The sequence below is a fragment of the Osmerus eperlanus genome, chromosome 14 (genome assembly GCF_963692335.1).
Source record: "Osmerus eperlanus chromosome 14, fOsmEpe2.1, whole genome shotgun sequence".
Taxonomy (NCBI): domain Eukaryota; kingdom Metazoa; phylum Chordata; class Actinopteri; order Osmeriformes; family Osmeridae; genus Osmerus; species Osmerus eperlanus.
The window spans coordinates 11,363,334-11,382,259 of record NC_085031.1 but is presented as its reverse complement, the minus strand read 5'-3'; the positions used below and the strand labels follow the sequence as shown (position 1 = coordinate 11,382,259).

At 49.2% G+C, this 18,926-nt stretch overlaps 1 protein-coding gene across 8 annotated transcripts; it reads left to right on the top strand.

Moving 5' to 3' along the window:
* Nucleotides 1-29: 29 nt before the first annotated feature.
* kdm4c (lysine (K)-specific demethylase 4C) lies at nt 30-18,080 on the top strand. Of its 8 annotated transcripts, none has more exons than XM_062478050.1 (22): nt 30-150; nt 1,549-1,722; nt 1,901-2,076; nt 2,344-2,458; nt 2,734-2,927; nt 4,112-4,161; nt 4,412-4,515; nt 5,382-5,519; nt 5,608-5,801; nt 6,051-6,313; nt 6,501-8,536; nt 8,731-8,842; nt 9,765-9,946; nt 10,035-10,284; nt 11,888-11,964; nt 12,064-12,119; nt 12,223-12,331; nt 15,015-15,209; nt 15,402-15,569; nt 15,677-15,796; nt 16,576-16,668; nt 17,035-18,080. In XM_062478050.1, the coding sequence occupies exons 2-22, from the start codon at nt 1,579-1,581 to the stop codon at nt 17,203-17,205; spliced, it is 4,947 nt and encodes a 1,648-aa protein (XP_062334034.1). In that variant the 5' UTR covers nt 30-150; nt 1,549-1,578; the 3' UTR covers nt 17,206-18,080. The 8 variants fall into 8 exon arrangements, with proteins under 8 accessions (XP_062334034.1, XP_062334028.1, XP_062334030.1 ...); XM_062478044.1 differs by having other exon boundaries at nt 15,399-15,569; XM_062478046.1 differs by having other exon boundaries at nt 6,048-6,313; nt 6,504-8,536; nt 15,399-15,569.
* Nucleotides 18,081-18,926: the final 846 nt, after the last annotated feature.

The following is an 18,926-nucleotide window of genomic DNA, read 5'->3' as shown; positions in this document are numbered from 1 at the left end:
TACGCATGACCGGTGTTTGCATGCTTAAGGCCCAATAGTAGAAGAAGACACTTGCAGTGAACGAACCACTACCAGCTGTCATGTGAAAACAGATGTACGATCAGCGCAACGGATAAACAACAATACGACATTTTACCCATTATAACCAAGGTATAGTACATATCGTATGGACGTTGTAATATGTACAGTGTAGTTTATATATGCCGGGTTGTTTCGCTTCAATTCATTTGCAGGATCTATTTTTGTGAAAACCAACAGCAGTCCTGTGGCTAAGCTAATCTGGCTAAACTGGCTGTACTGTAGAGCTAGCCAACTGTAGCTTATCGAAGTTAGCACACGCCCTTATGGACACCTCATAATTCGCTTGCTCTGTAAACATTCATGCTTTTTTTGAACCTAAATGTATTCCAAAGTTAATCTCATTCAGTAAAACATTTAATCTATTTTATTGCGATATTTGGGTATCATACAGATAGCCAAATTGCAAGGGGCCTAGCAGCCCGACACCTTGCATCCAATGGACATTTAAATGCCCCTTTATGTGTATTGTGAAGCCCGATGAATGCTAGCTAACTTAACCGAGGTGGTTTCCTTTTAAAGATACGCACCTGATGTTCTGTCTATTAAATAAACTCAATATATATATCTCAAGCAAGTCTCAGGTGGTTTAAATTGACTTTATCCATAGGGAGTGTCCCAGACAGTCGGTGGTGGTAGCATAGCTAGCTCATAGTTATCAATATTCTCAGTGTCTGTTCTGCCATTGCTGGCTATCACAACAGAACGTAGCTTGGCCAGCCAGACAAAGATCAGCCCTGCCGTTTTCACTCATGTAGTTAACATAGAGCTAGGCATATGTGTTAGCCAATTCGTCTCAAATAAATCATACTTTACATTAATGGTGTTTAAAGGTTTACTTTAACGGGTGGTTTGACTGTATATGCTTGTTTTTTATTTATTTAATTAGTGCTTTTATTTGTTATACAACTTACACATCGTCTAATTTTATTTACCAGCATTCGTATTACATTTTGAATAGCACGGTGCTCTGTTTAATCTCATTATTTAAACACTGGGTAAATCCAATCCTTTGTCCCCGTACAAAGTACATTTGGAGTTGGGAAGCAAATACACCAGAAGGACTTCAAGCGTCAATGAGACAGGCTAAGGTTTAGCCTTTTGTTTACGGCACTTGCCCACCACCTAGCGGCCATTGGAGAGTGCTGTAAAGCTCTTATTCACGAAGTACTCGATGTCATAGCGCATTAAATTATATGGCAATTCTGCCCCAGACTTGCAAGTTTAGTTTTATCATGAAGGCTAATTTGCATTGCAAATAATCGAACAGTGTACTGGACTGGTACTCCACTGGTAGTGAGTATGTACGTTTGAGAAGTTCAAGAGGGTCATTGGATTTGTTACCATATAATCATTTCTAGGGGAGGGGGAGGGGATGGGGATGGGGATGGGGGGTCATTATTCAGAGCCTACATAATGGGAGATGAAACTACTGTCTGTTGAATTTCTCCTGGTGGCTGTTCCCTCTAGGCTGTAGCAGGTGAGGCAGGCAGAGCCAGGATGGCGGGAGCAGAGGTGTATACCCCTGCAAACCCCACCTGCAAGATAATGACTTTCCGGCCCACCATGGAGGAGTTCAGGGACTTCAACCAGTACCTGGTGTACATGGAGTCCCAAGGAGCACACCGCGCTGGCCTGGCCAAGGTGTGATGTGTGGTCTCATATTGCAGGGGTGTTTGAAATAGCAGTGTTTCCTAGGCATGGTCAAGGTGTGTGTGTGTGGCGTTTCTAGACCATACCAGGGGGGAATTGTGTATGCCGATGATGAACCAATCGCTGCATAAAAACTGCCTTCTTTCTCTCTCCCCCCAACCTTTCCCAGGTGATCCCTCCAAAGGGCTGGAAGCCGCGGCGTAGCTACGACGACATTGACGACCTGATGATCCACGCCCCCATCCAGCAGATGGTGGCGGGCCAGTCGGGCCTCTTCACCCAGTACAACATTCAGAAGAAAGCGCTGAGCGTGCAGGAGTTCAGGCGACTCGCTAACAGTGACAAGTCAGTAATTGACCCCTTTGCGTGCACCGCGCTCACTGATCTCAGCCAATCTAGGATTATTTTTTAACAGGATTCATTTGAAAGGGAAAGCCCACCTGGATTAGTCCTTTCTGTCAAGCCATTTTCACCTCTCATCATTGGTGGAGGTAGAAACATCAACTCCCACACATTGGGAAAAAATGGCTACCTGTGTAAAAAGAACTAAGGTGTAAGTGTTCCTTTGTGATGTGTTTTTCCACATCTTTCCGACACTATCTGTTGCTTTAGATACTGCACCCCTCGCTACTTGAACTATGAGGACCTGGAGAGGAAGTACTGGAGGAACCTGACCTTTGTGTCGCCCATATATGGAGCTGACGTCAGCGGCAGTCTCTACGATGAGGTAACACCTGGCCGCTCGCTCACAAAGATGGCGGTTTGTTTTTGACCTTGTAGCTCGGTGTCTCAAGCGTGCGTTCTGTCACCTCCTGTCTCAAATCTTTTCTCCTGTTACTCCATCCCTTCTTTCCGTCTCTGCCTCCCCTCCTGCGCACACACACACACGCACACACGCACACACACACACTCATTCTCCCATCATCTCTACTCTCCTTCGCTATCAATCCTCCAATTCTTTCTTCTTCTCCCTCTACCCTCTCTTCCTCCTCCTCTCTCCAGGACATTGAGGAGTGGAACATCGGCCACCTCAACTCCATCCTGGATGTGATCGAGGAAGACTGTGGCGTTTCCATCCAAGGGGTCAACACGCCCTACCTGTACTTCGGCATGTGGAAGACCTCCTTCTCGTGGCACACGGAGGACATGGACCTCTACAGCATCAACTACCTGCACTTTGGCGAGCCCAAGTCTTGGTGAGGGGGGTAGGATGCACGCTCGTGCGTAGGGAGAAGGGGGGCATGCTCGTGTGTAATATTTTGGGGGCTTGTGGACGAGCAACTTGTCAGGCTTAATTGGGTTGTTTGCTTTTGTCACTGAGGCAAGATATGGCAAGAGGAGAAGGAGGGGGGGGGGCTTGTGAAAGAGATGGAGCGTTGGGGGAAAGCGAAAGTGAGCGGGGTGGAATAAGAGTGGGAGGAATGGCAGGGTAGAGAGAGAGAGAGAGAGAGAGAGAGAGGTGTGTTTCCTTTCTTCCTCCCTCTCTAGGTTGTCTGGCTCCTCTGTCTCTCTTTCCCCTGGGAGGGAAGTGTGCTCATTAGAGCAGTCAGCCCTGCAGCCCCCTTAGGGATTCAGTGTCACTGCCAGACAGGACACGCACGCACGCACGCACACACACACACACTTCACCTTGCCCCCATTTTGACAGCTTGTCGCTGGAGGGGAGATGCTTAAAAGGCACCTCTCCCACCTTCCCTCACGACTGTATCATGGGCTGCCTCTCCAACCCCCCAGCTCTGTGTGGCAGGTCATGTTGTAGGGGTATGTATGTGTGTGTGTGTGTCTGGATGCATACATGTGTGTAGGGGGGGGGGGGGGGGCGAGGGAGAGGGAGGTTTGGGTTATAATGCCAGATAGAGGAGGTGTGAGCCAAATGGAACGCCTCTCAGACCCGAAGGGAGTTCTACACCTTTCCAGACCTTCATAACTAGAGCCTCACAGCTGTCATCTCTGGATGAGTTGTTTGGGCCAGAGTTGGTCCTCATTATCAAAGCCTCGCTTCAGTGACCCAAATTGGGCTGTTAGAGCTCTGACGAGAACGCCGCTGTGATGTTCTTTTCCTTCTTTCAGCGTGTTTAGATTCAAGGTACACTTGAAGAGGAAGTGGGTGTAGTGATGACTTAAATCAAAGCAAAGAAATTGCTTTACTAAAGTGGATATTTTTTTGCCTGAACTGACCACTTGGTGTCAGTCTTGTAGTGTACCAAATGAAGGAAGATTATTCTGTGAAGTATTTCATGCTACCCATACTTGTTTGCCTTCTGGTTTGAAATGCAGTGTAAGTGTATATTGTAAACAAGTCACGCGAACAAATGTTGATAAGCACACACACACAGACACACCACAGTATTGACGGTATCTTTCCCTTGTTTTTCCCCAGGTATGCCATCCCCCCTGAGCATGGGAAGCGACTGGAACGTCTTGCCACAGGTAATAAACGAACGTCAACTGTTCTTCAACTTAGACATCCTCAATCTTTACAGTGATCTTCTTCATGGGGGAAAACGAGAGTTATTTCAATAAACAAATTATTGAACGCCCATCTGTTAAAGTTAGCGTTTGGGAGGGGTCACTCATGGAGCCGTGCCTTTCTGTCAGCTAACAAACAACAGTGAGAGTGTTTTGACGGCGTCCATGTTGTGTGTGTGTGTGTGTGTGTGTGGCTCTTGTTCCTCCTCAGGGTTCTTCCCCAACAGCTTCAAGGGCTGCGAGGCCTTCCTCCGTCACAAGATGACCCTCATCTCTCCCTCTGTCCTGAAGAAGTACGGCATCCCCTTTGACAAGGTAAGCTGGCATGCAGCGCAAGTCACCATACTCTCACCATACTCTCACCATACTCTCACCATACTCTCACCATACTCTCACCATACTCTCACCATACTCTCACCATACTCTCACCACACTCTCACCACACTCTCACCATACTCTCTATAATCTCTCACGGTGCTGCGTTCATGACCTACCAATAGCCTGCCTTCGTCAGTCAGCGTAGATGGGAGATCTGACAAGATTAGACCTTTAATCTCTCCCATGCTCTCTCCCTCCCCTGTCTACCTCATCCTCTCTCTCTCTCCCTCCCCTGTCTACCTCATCCTCTCTCTCCCTCCCCTGTCTACCTCATCCTCTCTCTCCCTCCCTGTCTACCTCATCCTCTCTCTCTCTCCCTCCCCTGTCTACCTCATCCTCTCTCTCTCTCCCTCCCCTGTCTACCTCATCCTCTCTCTCTCTCCCTCTCCCTCTCCCTCTCCCCCTCCCCCTCCCCCTCCCTCTCCCCCTCCCTCCCTCTCTCTCCCCCTCCCTCCCTCTCTCTCCCCTCCCTCCCTCTCTCTCCCCCCTCTCTCTCTCTCTCTCTCTCTCTCTCTCTCTCTCTCTCTCTCTCTCTCTCTCTCTCTCTCTCTCTCTCTCTCTCTCTCTCTCTCTCTCTCTCTCTCTCTCTCTCTCTCTCTCTCTCTCTCTCTCTCTCTCTCTCTCTCTCTCTCTCTCTCTCTCTCTCTCTCTCTCTCTCTCTCTCCCTCCCCTGTCTACCTCATCCTCTCTCTCTCTCCCTCTCCCTCTCCCCCTCCCTCCCTCTCTCTCCCCCTCCCTCCCTCTCTCTCCCCCTCCCTCTCTCTCTCTCTCTCTCTCTCTCTCTCTCTCTCTCTCTCTCTCAGATCACCCAGGAGGCGGGGGAGTTCATGATCACCTTCCCTTACGGCTACCACGCTGGCTTCAACCACGGCTTCAACTGCGCCGAGTCCACTAACTTTGCCAGCGTCCGCTGGATCGACTACGGCAAGGTGGCCACGCAGGTAAACGGGAACGTTTGACTGTTCCTACGTAGCTGTCCAAGGTAGTTTCAATCACCATTTAATAATGACCTTGAACATTGTGTCCCAGTGCACCTGCAGTAAAGACATGGTGAAGATCTCCATGGACCCCTTTGTCAAACGCTTCCAGCCCGACCGCTACCCCATCTGGAAGCTGGGCAAAGACTCCGCCACCCTCGACCACACCCGCCCCACGCCGGGCTCCACCCCTGAGCTGCAGAGCTGGCTGCAGAGGCGCCACAGGGTCAAAGCGCCCGACAAGAGGTCAGTCCTGCTTGAACTGTTGTACCCTGGATACATAAAAAGGTATATTTGATTTGGGTTACCTCGCACCCCTGTTGTTTTGGATCTTAATTAGCCTTTTTTTTGGAATGTGCTGTTGGGTCAGTCTCGTAGATTGAGTTGAGTTAGTTGTGCCATCACAGAGTTCCCATTCAGTTTCCCTGTCGTAATCCTTCCTGGTTTGATTTCTGCAAATCCTCGTTCTGATCCTCTCTCACTCCCTCCTAGTAGCAACCTCCCTCACTCCCGTACGCGCTCCAAGCGCCTGCGGACCACAGAGGAGCCCCTAGCCCTGGAGGGTCCCTCGGTCCTCTCCAGCCGCAAGAGGGGCTTGCCGGGCCCCCTGGGGCCCAAAGTCCGGAGAGCCCTGGCCCAGACAGGCAGCAGTGCCAGGGAGGAAGAAGAAGAGGAGGAGGAGGAGGAAGAAGAGGAGGATGAGGCGGAGGAGGAGAGCTCCTGTCTTAACCAGAATCAGAACTCTCTCCAGTTCCCTGGTAAGAGACTGACTGGCGGAGACAGAAGGTATGGGATCAGAATGCGGGGCCGGACGCTTCAGATAATCCAATCCTCATCGTCTGTGTTTCTAACCACCAGCATGTAGTGTAATGGTCTGTTCCGTTCTTCTCTGTGGTGTCCTACCGCATCAAGTCAATAGTAAATCGAGTGTTCTCCCATCTCCAGCAGGTCCATGCAGACAGATGTGCATCGTCAAGGTGAACAGGATGGAGAGCGACCTCCTGACTTTTCCCTACGCTGAGTTACCAGGTTCCCGTCGCCCCGACCCCTCCCCCTGTCCTACAGCTCCTTCCAGCAGAAAGGCTTTCTCAGGGCTGCCTCTCCCATCCCCTCTGAACGATCCCCATCAGGACCCCTCGGGTTCAGAGGTCGTGGCAGGACCCCGATGTGGGTCAGACTCAGAGACTGCCCCTACACATGCCTGCTCAAAAATGCCAGGACCCCAGGATGGCATTACTAAGCCTCTCCCTTTAGAAGCGGAACGCTCTCTACCTTTTCAGGATGGCAGCAGTAGTAAAGCCGTGTGGTTGGGCTCTTCTCCCCCCCAAACGGGTTGTCCTGGTGGGCTGGAGATGTTCACCAACCCACCTGTCTCTGAAGCTCTGACAACCAGAGACCCCCCCACCCTAACACCCACCACCTCCAGCACTGACGTGGGTAGGGGTCAAGGTACGGAGACGGACATCTCGAACACTACAAACCCAGCGAGGACACAGCTCACCCGCCCGGCACGCCACAATCACTCCGCCACAGAAGCACTTTACGACGTGAACCCAGACCCAGCGGAGAGCCATCGTAGCTCCAGTTCAGTCTCGCTTCCTCCCGCGCCGCACCTCCCCCCCGTACAGAGCCGCACCTTCGCCGAGAACGGCGCCCCCCCTCTGTTGCAGAGGAGTGCCGTCGGTGCCGACATGCCCCTCCTCACCCCCGAGCTTGCGGGGGAGGAGCGCTTTGGCCCCCTCCCTCCCGTCCTCACCCAGGAGATGCCCTCCCTCACCCTGGCTGTCAGCAGCGGGCAGGCAGAGGTGAAAACCTCCACAGTACTGGGCTGTCTACCCGCGCCCGTACTTCAGCGTGAAACGCCTGTCCCCTCACCGCTCTCGCCTCGGACGCCAACCGCCGAGTTTGGAGAGGTGGCACAAACGTCGACGGTGAAGGAGTTCCTTCAGCTTAACCACCACTGGCACCCGAGTCCTACTCAGGAGGGTTCCCATACCGAACATATGGCTACTAACTCCACCGCCGACCCCCGGCCCCAAACGCCTGCTGGCAACCTCCAGGAAACACTACTTGCCTCGCAAACAGACTTTGAAATGCCCCACAGCCAGTCTGAAAATCGGACTCCTGCTGAGGCCAATATGAGAGGTGGCCTATCAAGCTTTGAGGCTGCACCAGTAGCACAGCAGCTAAGTCTATCTTCCAGACCCTCACTCATTGACACCTCAGGCTCTCACTTGACCAGTAGTTCCAGTCACAATGTCATTACTCACACTGGGCTAAGCATTAACACCAGCAACTACAATAATAACGCCATACTAGATCATCTTCATGATGATGAGGCTCTTCAGCATCACAACATGGATGCCCATTGTAGTTCTCAAAGTCTCTTTCTGGAGCCCAAACCATTCTCCAGTGGCATCTGGAAGAACCTCAACTCCCAGAGTCCCGCGGTGCTCATTGAGAGCCTTCACCCCGAACTGCCGGCGGACTTCACCCACGACTCCCTCCCTTACACCATGTGGACTGAACCGCAGTGCAAAGAGGTCACGGACCTTGACGAGCCCAACCCCAACCAGCACCAGCAGGACAACCAGGAAGGGGATGGGCCGCTCACCTGGGCCCAGCTGGAGTCCACCTCCCTGGGCTCGGCCGGGGCTGTGGAGCCCCTAGGGCTGTGTGGAGACTTTGAACTCCAGAGAGGGGAGGTTGAGGCGGTCAAAGCCCTGGCACTGTGCAGGGAGCTGGGGGTGGAGAGGGAGGCCGACGGGGGTCCAGACCCGGGGCCTCCAGTACTACCCCTGGAGGAAAGGAGGGATGGGGAGGACGTTTCTGACATGGAGGAGGCTGAGTCTGAGGAGGAGGAAGAGGAGCAGAGCAGTGCAAGGGAGGAGAGTAGCAGTGACTCGTCTTCTTCAGAGGAAAATGAAACGAGTGACTATGGGTGTGGAGACGCTGGGCTGGAACCTGGGGAAGTTTGTCCTGTGAGTACCTGTATTGATGTGAAGACACACACACACACACGCACACTTGCATGTATTCCCAGCGTACCCATGAAAAAATACGTGGCTACCATCAGCCATACATCCATATTGGCACACAAAAGGGGCTAAATGTGATTCAGTGATTGGTCAGCGTGTGATCATCTGTCGTCCTTTGCCCTCCCCATCTCCTCCAGTACCCTCCTCCATTGGTGAAGAGGAGCGGGAAGAGCCGGCGCCACCCTCTCAGGAAGCCCACTGCCCGAGCTGTGCCCACCGCCGTCAAGCAGCAGGCCACCAGCGATGATGGTGGCTACTCTCTCTTTCTCTCTCACACACACACACACACACATGCATACATACACATTGTGTGGGACCTAAGTTCTTGACCTCTGTACATGCACTTTTATCCATGCATACCAACTAAATGGCGAGCTGTGATCTTCTTGGGCTCCTTCTAACACGCGCTCCAGCTCCAACCGTAGATATTTCCTGTCCTCGCCGGCTCTGTTTACAGAGTGGCAGAGGGCCAGAGACCATGAGCTCGTGACCTCTGATGGCTTTGACAAGGTCGGAGCTGGCCTCCACGCACTGCTGAAGCCCAGCCATCTCCACCCAAACCCCGTCAGTCCATATCTCACATTTTATATTCCCCTCAGCGACCAGTCAGATGTCCTTACGCATGCATGCACACACACACACTTGTACACTGTACTTGGGTCCACACACCATTGAGGAGTGAGATTTATATCTTATGGCACACCGCAGAAAAATGGGGTTGGTCATAACCAAACGTACCTCTATCCATCTTCATGGCGTTTAGAGAAAGAAGGCTCTTTTTTAATGTTTAGCCATTACTGCAGAAACACACACACACACAATCTGGCCATGAATAGCAGTGAATAATTCACCCGTTGTTTTATCAGTTTATCTCTGTGAGAGAAGGTTATAAAAGAGACGTCATTTGGGCTTTGTGGGTTTCAAATGAGGTCTTTAGGCCGTCAGATGCTGGCTCAACGTGTGACTTTTACAACCGAGGAAATATTTAAAAGACATGAATATCTTGACACATTCATATATCAAATATTTGTCACTTAACACCAGCATTCACCATTTAAGAAGCCAGCATATGTTTCAGTACCAATCAAGCAGGGCAATAAAAGTTTTTTAGTGGCAAAATAATGTGAATTGAGATACATTTTTATTTGAAACAGATTTGTTTTCCTTCTAGAACCCCCTGAGGCCATCCTGGCAGAGGGAGATGAACAGGAAGTCGAGCCATGGGCTAAGCCCCTCCTCTTCCTGTGGCAAAACAGAAAGGGCTACTTCACAGCAGAGAGGGAGTACAACGCCATGGCAGCCGCCATGCAGCCCTACTGTGCCGTCTGCACGTTGTTCATGCCCTACTACCAGGTACACACACACACACACACACACACCACAACACAAACAAAGACGCACACATAACATTCTAACAATGGACCGTCCTCACCCCAACCAGCCTGAGGAGCGAGCGGAGGACAGCAAGTCCAGCAGCTCTGGCCCTCTGGAGAGTCTGGACTTGGGCGGAGGCAGATCAGAAAGCGGGGTCCCCGGGGGCCTTCTGAGGAGGACCAAGCCTCTGATCCCAGAGATCTGCTTCTCGTACCGGGAGCAGAGCGGACCCCCCACCCCCACCAACCCCCTCCTGCAAGAAGACGGCACCTGCCCCCTGCTCACCTGCCAGAGCTGCTGTCTGCAGGTCCACGCAAGTAAGTGTGTGTGAGTGTTGGTAGGTGAAGAGGGAAGCCAACTTCTCATAACTGCATATATATATATATATATTATTTTTTACTTGATGGAAGATGAAGTTCAACGAGTCCAAGAGTCCCCAGCCTCCTTCCCTCCCTCTCTGACTTTCTTTTCCCTCCACCTCATCCCCCCCTCCCTCTCCCTGTGGTTGGGGGTGTTTTATTTCTCTCATCAGCTGAACAAGAGTGAATCCTTGCCTCCCTGCCCCTGCTCACTTCCTGTACAGCACTGTCTGCCAATACCACAAACCCACACTCGCTGACACACACACACACACACACACACACACACACACACACACACACACACACACACAAAATCAAAATAATCCCCCCCAAAACCCACATGCCCTTAAATCTCCCAACTCCACACTAAACATGTGACACACACTTTTCCCCTCCATTTTTCACGCTCACACTATTCCAAACCCTGGTGTGTTAACCCGTCTTCCCACTCACCCCTCTCTCTTTCCATCTCACTCCATCCCTTGTTCCAAATGTGTGGGATTGAGACTTGGTATCAGTTAACATTGATGGAAAAACACAAGTTTGGGTTCCGGACCAGACGATACAGATGGTCTACTGCAGCTGCTTCCCAGGTTATCTGAACTGTGAGGAGGAAGGAGAGGTGTGTGTGTGTTTGTGTGGGGTTTGATGACGAATGGATGAAAGGAAACGTCTATGCTCGCACAAACGCGCTCACACTGTCACACACATCGAAAAAAAAACAATACACACAGCTCTCCCAAAACTTGTAGGGGAAAAGTAATTCCCTGTCTGGTGTCTCTAGGCTCGAGCCTGTGGGTTCTGCACTCCTGCCAGCTGAGAGAAGAATCCCATTTGTCTTCTCTGAATACTGTTTATTTACTTCCTTTCATATGTCTGTGCCGTACCCGTCAAGGACATCCAAGCACGGCTGACAACAACGCTGAAACAAAGCCTGCGTTCTGGGGGTTTTGTTTCCCTGGGCTTTTGTCTTGTTTTCCACAAAGGCTCTGGGACAGCGATGCTAGTGTCTGATGCTGATCTGATGTGCCACGCTGGTGATGTCACTGCCATTTCTGCGGGCAGACGCAGGGGAGGGGGGGGTCATTGATATCGCGCACACACGCGCAATCTATCCGCCACATACTGTCCGTGCACAGACAGGTATGAATGCAAGCATATTCTTTACACACAATAGCTGGAACGCTCTTTCTGTCGGTTTCTGCGTGGTAATAACAGAAGGTGAAAAACACGTGCTCACGGCTCTTCGTTTCCTTGCCGACCCAGTTAACACGTGCTGGAGACGACAGTGAAGGTGTAGCTATCTACCTGTCTCCTGTCACACCATGGCCCCTCTTGCCGCTTTCACAAACTTCTACAGCCAGAGATGTTGCCTCTGGGTGATGTTTTATTTAGCAGATTAACCCAAAAGTGTTTATTTTGATTAGTGATGTGTGTGTACATGTGAGGTCATGCGTTCTGCCCCCTGTTTATTCGTATTATTTTACTTTCGATATCACCGCCCCCCTTCCCCAGGCTGTGCCACAGGAAGTAACCTGCTCACTTCCTGTATCCACAGGCTGCTACGGCGTCGCCGCGGACGACATCGCCGAGGAGTGGTCGTGCGACCGGTGTATGGAGGGAAGCTTCACAGCGGTAGGCGGCCAATCAGATCATGACACAGTGATGGAGGGGTGGATGTATAGATAAGAAAAGGGTGGGTGGATGGAATGATGAATGTTTTCTCTGTTTTAGGACTGCAGTTTGTGCAACCTAAGAGGTGGAGCCCTTAAGAAAACCACAGATGACAAGTAATTCCATTTATTTATATTTTGGTATTCAGTGTTTCCCAAAATAGCTTGATCTGTGTCTGTATATGCTGCCAGACTCATGTGCGTGTGTGTGCACTCGCAGGTGGGCCCATGTGCTGTGTGCGGTAGCTTTGCCGGAGGTGCGTTTCAGTGATGAAGCCAGGAGGAGTCCCATAGACACCAGCAGGATCCCTATGCAGAGATACAAACTGGTGAGGACAAACACACACACACACACACACACACACACACACACACACACACACACACACACACACACACTGTTTTCCACAAATAACGTGTGCACACACACACACACACCTATCTCACCTAATACAACACATTTTCACGCCCCTTACACCAAGACCCCGCACACCTCCGACACACAGACCACATGTTAATTATGCAGCTTTGATTGCCGGCATGTTCGTTAATTAGTGCTGCAAACACTTCATTAATTAGACAGACATTTCTGAAGCACCCTGTGTGTGTGTGTGTGTGTGTGTGTGTGTGTGTGTGTGTGTGTGTGTGTGTGTGAGACTTGCCTAAGGACAGACAGAGTTATTATGTCTACCTGATCCACTGCCACTATACTGCACTGCTCTGTGGGCCTGTAGTGAGGTCGGCAGACCTCTTCTGTCTGCTTGAGAAAGGAACCCAGTGACACAACCAAGCTCAGACCCCCCCTCATTTATCAGACCCCCCTCATTTACCAGACCCCCCCCTTATTTTCCAGACCATAGTGACTGTCTGTGGGACACTTGTGTGTTGGTCTGTGTTTGGAACATGCAGTGAGAGGGAGAGAAGTAAAGAGAACGTGACAGAGAGACACGAGAGAGAGAGAGAGAGAGAGAGATAGACACACACACACACAAGAGAGAGAGAGACACACCCACACACAGAGAGCGAGAGACACACACACACAGAGAGAGAGACACACACACACACACAGAGGGAGAGAGAGAGAGAGACACCCACACACAGAGGGAGAGAGGAGGACAGAAGGTGGCGCTGGCATACCTCCCTCTCCTCTGTGGTTGGTCCATCATTCTTTCCCTCTCTGATGGGTCTGCTCCATCATTCAGCCAGGCCACCATGTGCTGTGGAGCTCGCATTGGACCCGGTGCCCCCCACTGTGGCCCAGCACATTCATAATTTACTACCCACACACTCACACACACACACACACACGCACACACGCACACACAGCAGTCCGATGCATTCATAATTTACTGTGGGAATGTTCTTAACGCATGGCTCAACACAGGGACCCAAATACACTCCGGAGATGGCGCAGGCAGGGGGAAAGTGGGTTAGATATACAGACACACACACAAGTTTCTAACCCATTGTCTTTCTCTCTCTCTTGTTCCCTCCATCTTTGTCTGTCTTTTTGACGGACACACACACGCGCACACACCTATGTTCCGTGCCAGTCTCCTAATCTCACTCATGTCACAATGCCCTACTTACTGTAGGTAGCAGAGCCTGTTGGACTGGTCCATGGGCAGATGTCAGGGATTTTACGGAAGTAGAAGTTTTTAAATAAAGATGGGTCCATTTGAAATGCAGGCAAAGTGAGACATGGCACCGTAGGGATGATGGGACCAGGAAGTTTGAGATTGCTCTCCTCAAAAGTACAGAGGGATATTCAATCCCAAACTCCTCTTTTTATGGCTAAATATGATTAAAAAATGAAACATTTTTGAAGAAAAAACATTTAGTTCCAGTTCCAGACAGACATGTATCAGCTGTTATTATCATCGATATAGAAGGTGACTGCAGCCTCTCTGGAGAGAACATCTTCTGTGTTGCTCAGACCAGGTCAGGTAGCCCTTTTACTACTGGTTGGAATCACATTCTACAAACACCTCCTTTCTGCCAAGTGTAGCTTTCTGAATCCATCTTTGGGACTGCTGTAAATACATTCACACTCAGCTCGCAGTAGTTCTCAGATTATTCATTGTGACTGGCATCTTTGCTGTGAATTCTGCCTTGAGTTACAGTATGAACATACTTGCCGTAGGAGATGTTTATGACTTACAATTATTGTGAAGACCCAACCCCTAAAGGTTCTGTTGAAAATGCAGCATTTCTGTGCTCTCTCTCTCTCTCTGTCTGTCTCTCATTCATTCTTACTGTGTCTCTCCCTCTGTCTCCTCCTGTTGCTGACATGTCAGATTGCAGGTCACAAGGTTATTTATAGATGTTGATATGTTTACAAGTTGAATATTTTATGCATACATGTATTTTTCTGGAGCCTGCGTACAGGCAAGACCGCACATCCCAGGAAGATGAATACCATATCTAACGTTCTATGTGTAGGTAATGCAGTGATGGGGGGGGAGGGAAGGAGGGAGGGAGAACCAAAAAATCGGATAGAAGGCGGGAGACGAGAGAGATGGAGGCCGCTGTGCTGAGTGGATGTCGTCATTCTCTCCTCGTCGTGGGAGAGCTCTTAGAGGGAGACGGAGGAGGAAGAAAAGAACCACAAAGGAAGTGGATTTGATGGGCTGTTGGGAGCAGGAAACAAGGAGCTTGTTTGCGTGTGTGTGTGCGTGTGTGTGTGTGTTTGTGTTTGTGAGAGTGAATGCTTCTCTCTCTCTTGTTTGTGCGCGTGCGCCATTATCCCACAGACGGCACAAACAGTTCTGGGTTCAATGTTCTCTAGCGTGTTGTGGAACCTCACATGACGTCAGCTGAAGAACATCACAATCTAATTTGTACTTGGCAGACCTCTTTCTCTCTCACAAACACGTTGGTGTAAACTGTATTCAAGTATATAGCTGCATCTGCACATTCTCTCACTCTCTCACATACACACACACACACACACACACTATTTGACTTTATCCATGCTGTTTTAAATTGCCAGTGTGTGTGTTTTGAGTGTAGAAGTGCATCTACTGCCGGAAGCGTTGTTGGGGGAAGCGGCAGGTGGGGGCGTGCATCCAGTGCTCGTGTGGCCGCTGCCCCACCTCCTTCCACGCCACCTGCGCCCACGCCGCCGGCGTCACCATGGAACCTGACGATTGGCCCTACGTGGTGTCAATCACATGCCATAGGCACCAATCGCGGAACTCTCTGGCGGTGAGTATGCAGCGGCGCTCCGCCTCAAATGAGAGCTCAATTGCTGAGCTGGAACACGACCGTAGACGGGGGGGCGGAGGGTTCTAGGGATGCATATCTGCTGGATCCACAGGAATTTACAGGACGTATGTTGATGTCCTTAGACGTGTTGGTCTGTTTTGACCCCTGACCTTTGACCCCTGACCCCAGAAGCAGCCGGCTTGCCAGAAAGACATCACACTGGGCCAGACGGTGATCTCCAAACACAAGAACCTCCGTTACTACAGCTCCAAGGTCACGCAGGTCACCTCCCAGACCTTCTACGAGGTCATGTTCGACGACGGTTCCTTCAGCAACGACACCTTCCCTGAAGACATAGTGGTGAGATGACGTGCAATACAATATTGAATTATATAAATAAATACAAAAATAGGATGTATCATATGTACCTGGATATACACTTAGGCACGGTGTGTGTGCCTTTGTAGAGCAGAGACTGTGCTCTACTGGGTCCTCCTGAAGTAGGGGAGGTGGTTCAGGTCAAGTGGCCAGACGGGCTGTTCTACGGAGCCAAATACATGGGCTCCAACATCTCCCACATGTACCAGGTACACACCCACGCACACCTAAAGACACCACTCCTAATGCAGTGACACGCAGAAAAGCAGACCTTTGCATTCTTTTTGTAAGAAAAGTCTAGCACTTGTCAACACACACTTGAATGTGTGACTGTTCTGACATTACCTGGTCAAGAGGGGATGGAGAGGAAAAAGCGAGAGAATGGAAAGAGTCGACAATGGATGGAGAGAGCGATGGCAGCAAGAGATGGTTTATGATGCAGAGGTTGGGAGGGTGAAATGGAGGAGGAAGGTGACAACCTGCATTATTCAGAGACTGTGAAATATTCACCATGCTGAGATGTAGAAGAGCCTCCATATTCTACTTAAGTCTTTATTTAGTCTTCTGGGGCGCCACCCATTAGCTATGCATAAATGCTTTGCTGACGTCAACACTGCTCAGAAGCTAAGGGAACTGGACCAGTACCTTTCCACGCACTGAGGTGTGTTCAGACATGTTTGGTTTTTGGAAATGGGGTGGTTTATCACAACAAATGTTTATGAAAGCCAAAGTTATTCTCAATAAAGCATTCTTATTGGACACCCTTGGCCTTGTGCAGGTAACAGGACTGTGTTGTATGTCTATGAAAAGAAGTTCAACTGGTAAATTGGAAATGGTTGTTGAGAAAAGTGCTAGAGCAGGCACTCGAGAGTGTGTGTATCTATGTAACCGGATTAATAAATGCTAAATTGAACAATAAAATTGAAATTGTTGTCGAGGAACAACACTAAAATGTGTGTGTGTGTGTTTGTGTGTTGTCATTGTCCAGGTGGAGTTTGAAGATGGGTCCCAGGTGGTGGCCAAGAGAGAGGATGTCTACACTCTGGACGAAGATCTGCCCAAAAAGGTGAAGGGGAGACTCGTAAGTATCACCCTCTCAGATAGCCAGTGTAGATGAGCCCCTCCTTTCCTGTTGCCTCTTACTCTAATACTGCCACTACTCCACAGCTATTCCTTTCCTTTAATTGTACAAAAGCCAATGGAATCTGAAAGGATTTGAGAACTTTTGAATCAGAAATAACTTCTCAACCAAGTACTTCAAACTCCAAATTAGGCCTAGGGAGGTTTATAGTTTATTCTATTTTAGAACATCCTTCTAACTCTTATGAGTTAACTCCCAAAACGGTGTCCTCGGGTGTCACCTTCTAGCTTTACTTCATGACTCCTATTTCCTTACACCTGTCTCTTAACTGCTGCCTCCTAACTTCTCCTCTGTTCTCCAACCTAGTCCACGGCCTCCAGCATGCGTTTCCAGGATGCCTTCTTCACCTCCCAGGGAGAGAGGAAGAGGCAGAGGACCCCCAACTCACGCTTCCAGAAAGACTATGTGGCCCTCCCAGGCCTCCGTACTTCTACCAAGAGCACATGGGAACCACGAGGCAGCCCCAAAGGGAAATGAAGTCAGGCATGAGGAGAGAGACCCAGAAGAGGAGTACACTGAAGTGAATGTCAAGTGATTGTTGAGGGTGTTGTAGTGTGTGTGCCTCTGTGTGAATGTGAAAGAAAGGGGGCTAGGTTGTTGGAGACCAACTGTGGTTGGACGATGTTCTGAAGGGTGGCGGAACAGAGTGCATCGTGGGTAGTGGTTTGCCTAGCGTTTCCGATCTGTCAGGGAAATCAAACAACAAAACAAACTTATATTTGTCACATCTTTTTTGAAATAAACGACAAAAACTAAAGTTTTTCCTTTGTAAAATATAAAAAACGAAACAAGATTTTTTCTAAATGCCCTACATACAGTAGCTTTTGGGGATCTATCCCCTGTTCTTATTTTGGATATTAATGCACTTTTTGCTTGTTCGATCATTTTTTGTTGTTCTGAGCCTACTCCCTTCCCTGCATGTTCTTATTGTCTGATTCTGCTTTTGGGCAGAGTCTCAATAGTCTACAGCAATTTCCTTTTCTCGCCTCTTCCTCTCTTAATACTTACCTAAAAGTACATTATTTCCTTGAGTTCAACCGTTTGATTTAACCCATTTTATCATGACATTGGGTTATATAAATCTATGGCCCTGAACTGGCTTGGTTAGTACATTATGAAGCACAGGAGACAAAAGAATGAGATGAATCCATGTTAGACTATTGGGATGTGACCATCCCACCCTCTGTGAAAACACACTACTTATAAACTGTCACTGTTGAATGACATGCTTTGTCAAATTATTTAAGTTAATATTTGTATTTATTTTTGGCTTGCTATAATGTATTGCTACTGTAACTGCTGTAAGCAAGAGAAAACAATAAAACATCCATGTTGGCTTTTTTAAGACCCCACTATTGTGTTTGCTTGGTCCTGAATAACTGTAGCAGGGTTCCCGCGGGCTCTTAAAAAGTCTAAAGTCCAAAAGAGGTCAAAACAACAGGTCGGGGGGTCGATACATTTATATATCGTTCTTACCTGCAATCGTAAATATTACTTTACGCCCTGGAGAAGAAGCTGACCCCCGATTATCATTGTATAATTCGCACTCTGTTTCTAACCAAACTAAACTAAAGAGAATCTTCCTGGATTAACAAGTGTTTTGCGGAGAGGAGAGAGACGATATTTATGAAACTGAAGGTGAAATCCCACATCTCACATGACCACACTGTAACTTTTAAGTTAAAATAAACAATTTAAAATTAGGATTTGAACACAGGCTGTTGCGGTACTGCTCCAGCATGTCTGAAAGAGCATGCACACTAACCAAGTGAGCTAACAGGAGAGCCCTGCTTCTGATTTTCTGACACCCCAACTCTGCAGGTTGTTACAACTAGATAGTTCAATGTCAAATTTATGTTAAGTGGAACTTGTTATGATCCATGATAGCTCACTGGTTAAGGATGTGGGCTACTGTGTGAGGGGTCTTGAAATCAAATCTGGCTGAAGGATCTTCTTACAGCTCAATTTTTGCTCTTGGACATATAAATAAAACTCGACTTATAAATAAAACTGATAAAAGGTACATTTATTTTTAGACTCTTGGTTGAGGCTTTCCTGGTGGGACAGTTGGGTACCTAGAAAGACAGTTGGGAGAGGGGATCTGGACAGTCGGGGAGTGCGCTGCGGTTACAGGGATCTGGGCCCACAGATGTGTTTGGCACTATGCTCTGTACTGGATTTAAACCCAGGTTGTTGTA

Bases quoted from the DNA above. Each gene is read 5' to 3' on its own strand.
- kdm4c (XM_062478043.1), top strand. From the start codon at position 1,579: ATGGCGGGAGCAGAGGTGTATACCCCTGCAAACCCCACCTGCAAGATA. The intron at 2,459-2,733 runs GTAACACCTGGC...TCCTCTCTCCAG, and splicing joins GCGGCAGTCTCTACGATGAG to GACATTGAGGAGTGGAACAT. The intron at 8,843-9,764 runs GTGGCTACTCTC...TTTTCCTTCTAG, and splicing joins GCAGGCCACCAGCGATGATG to AACCCCCTGAGGCCATCCTG.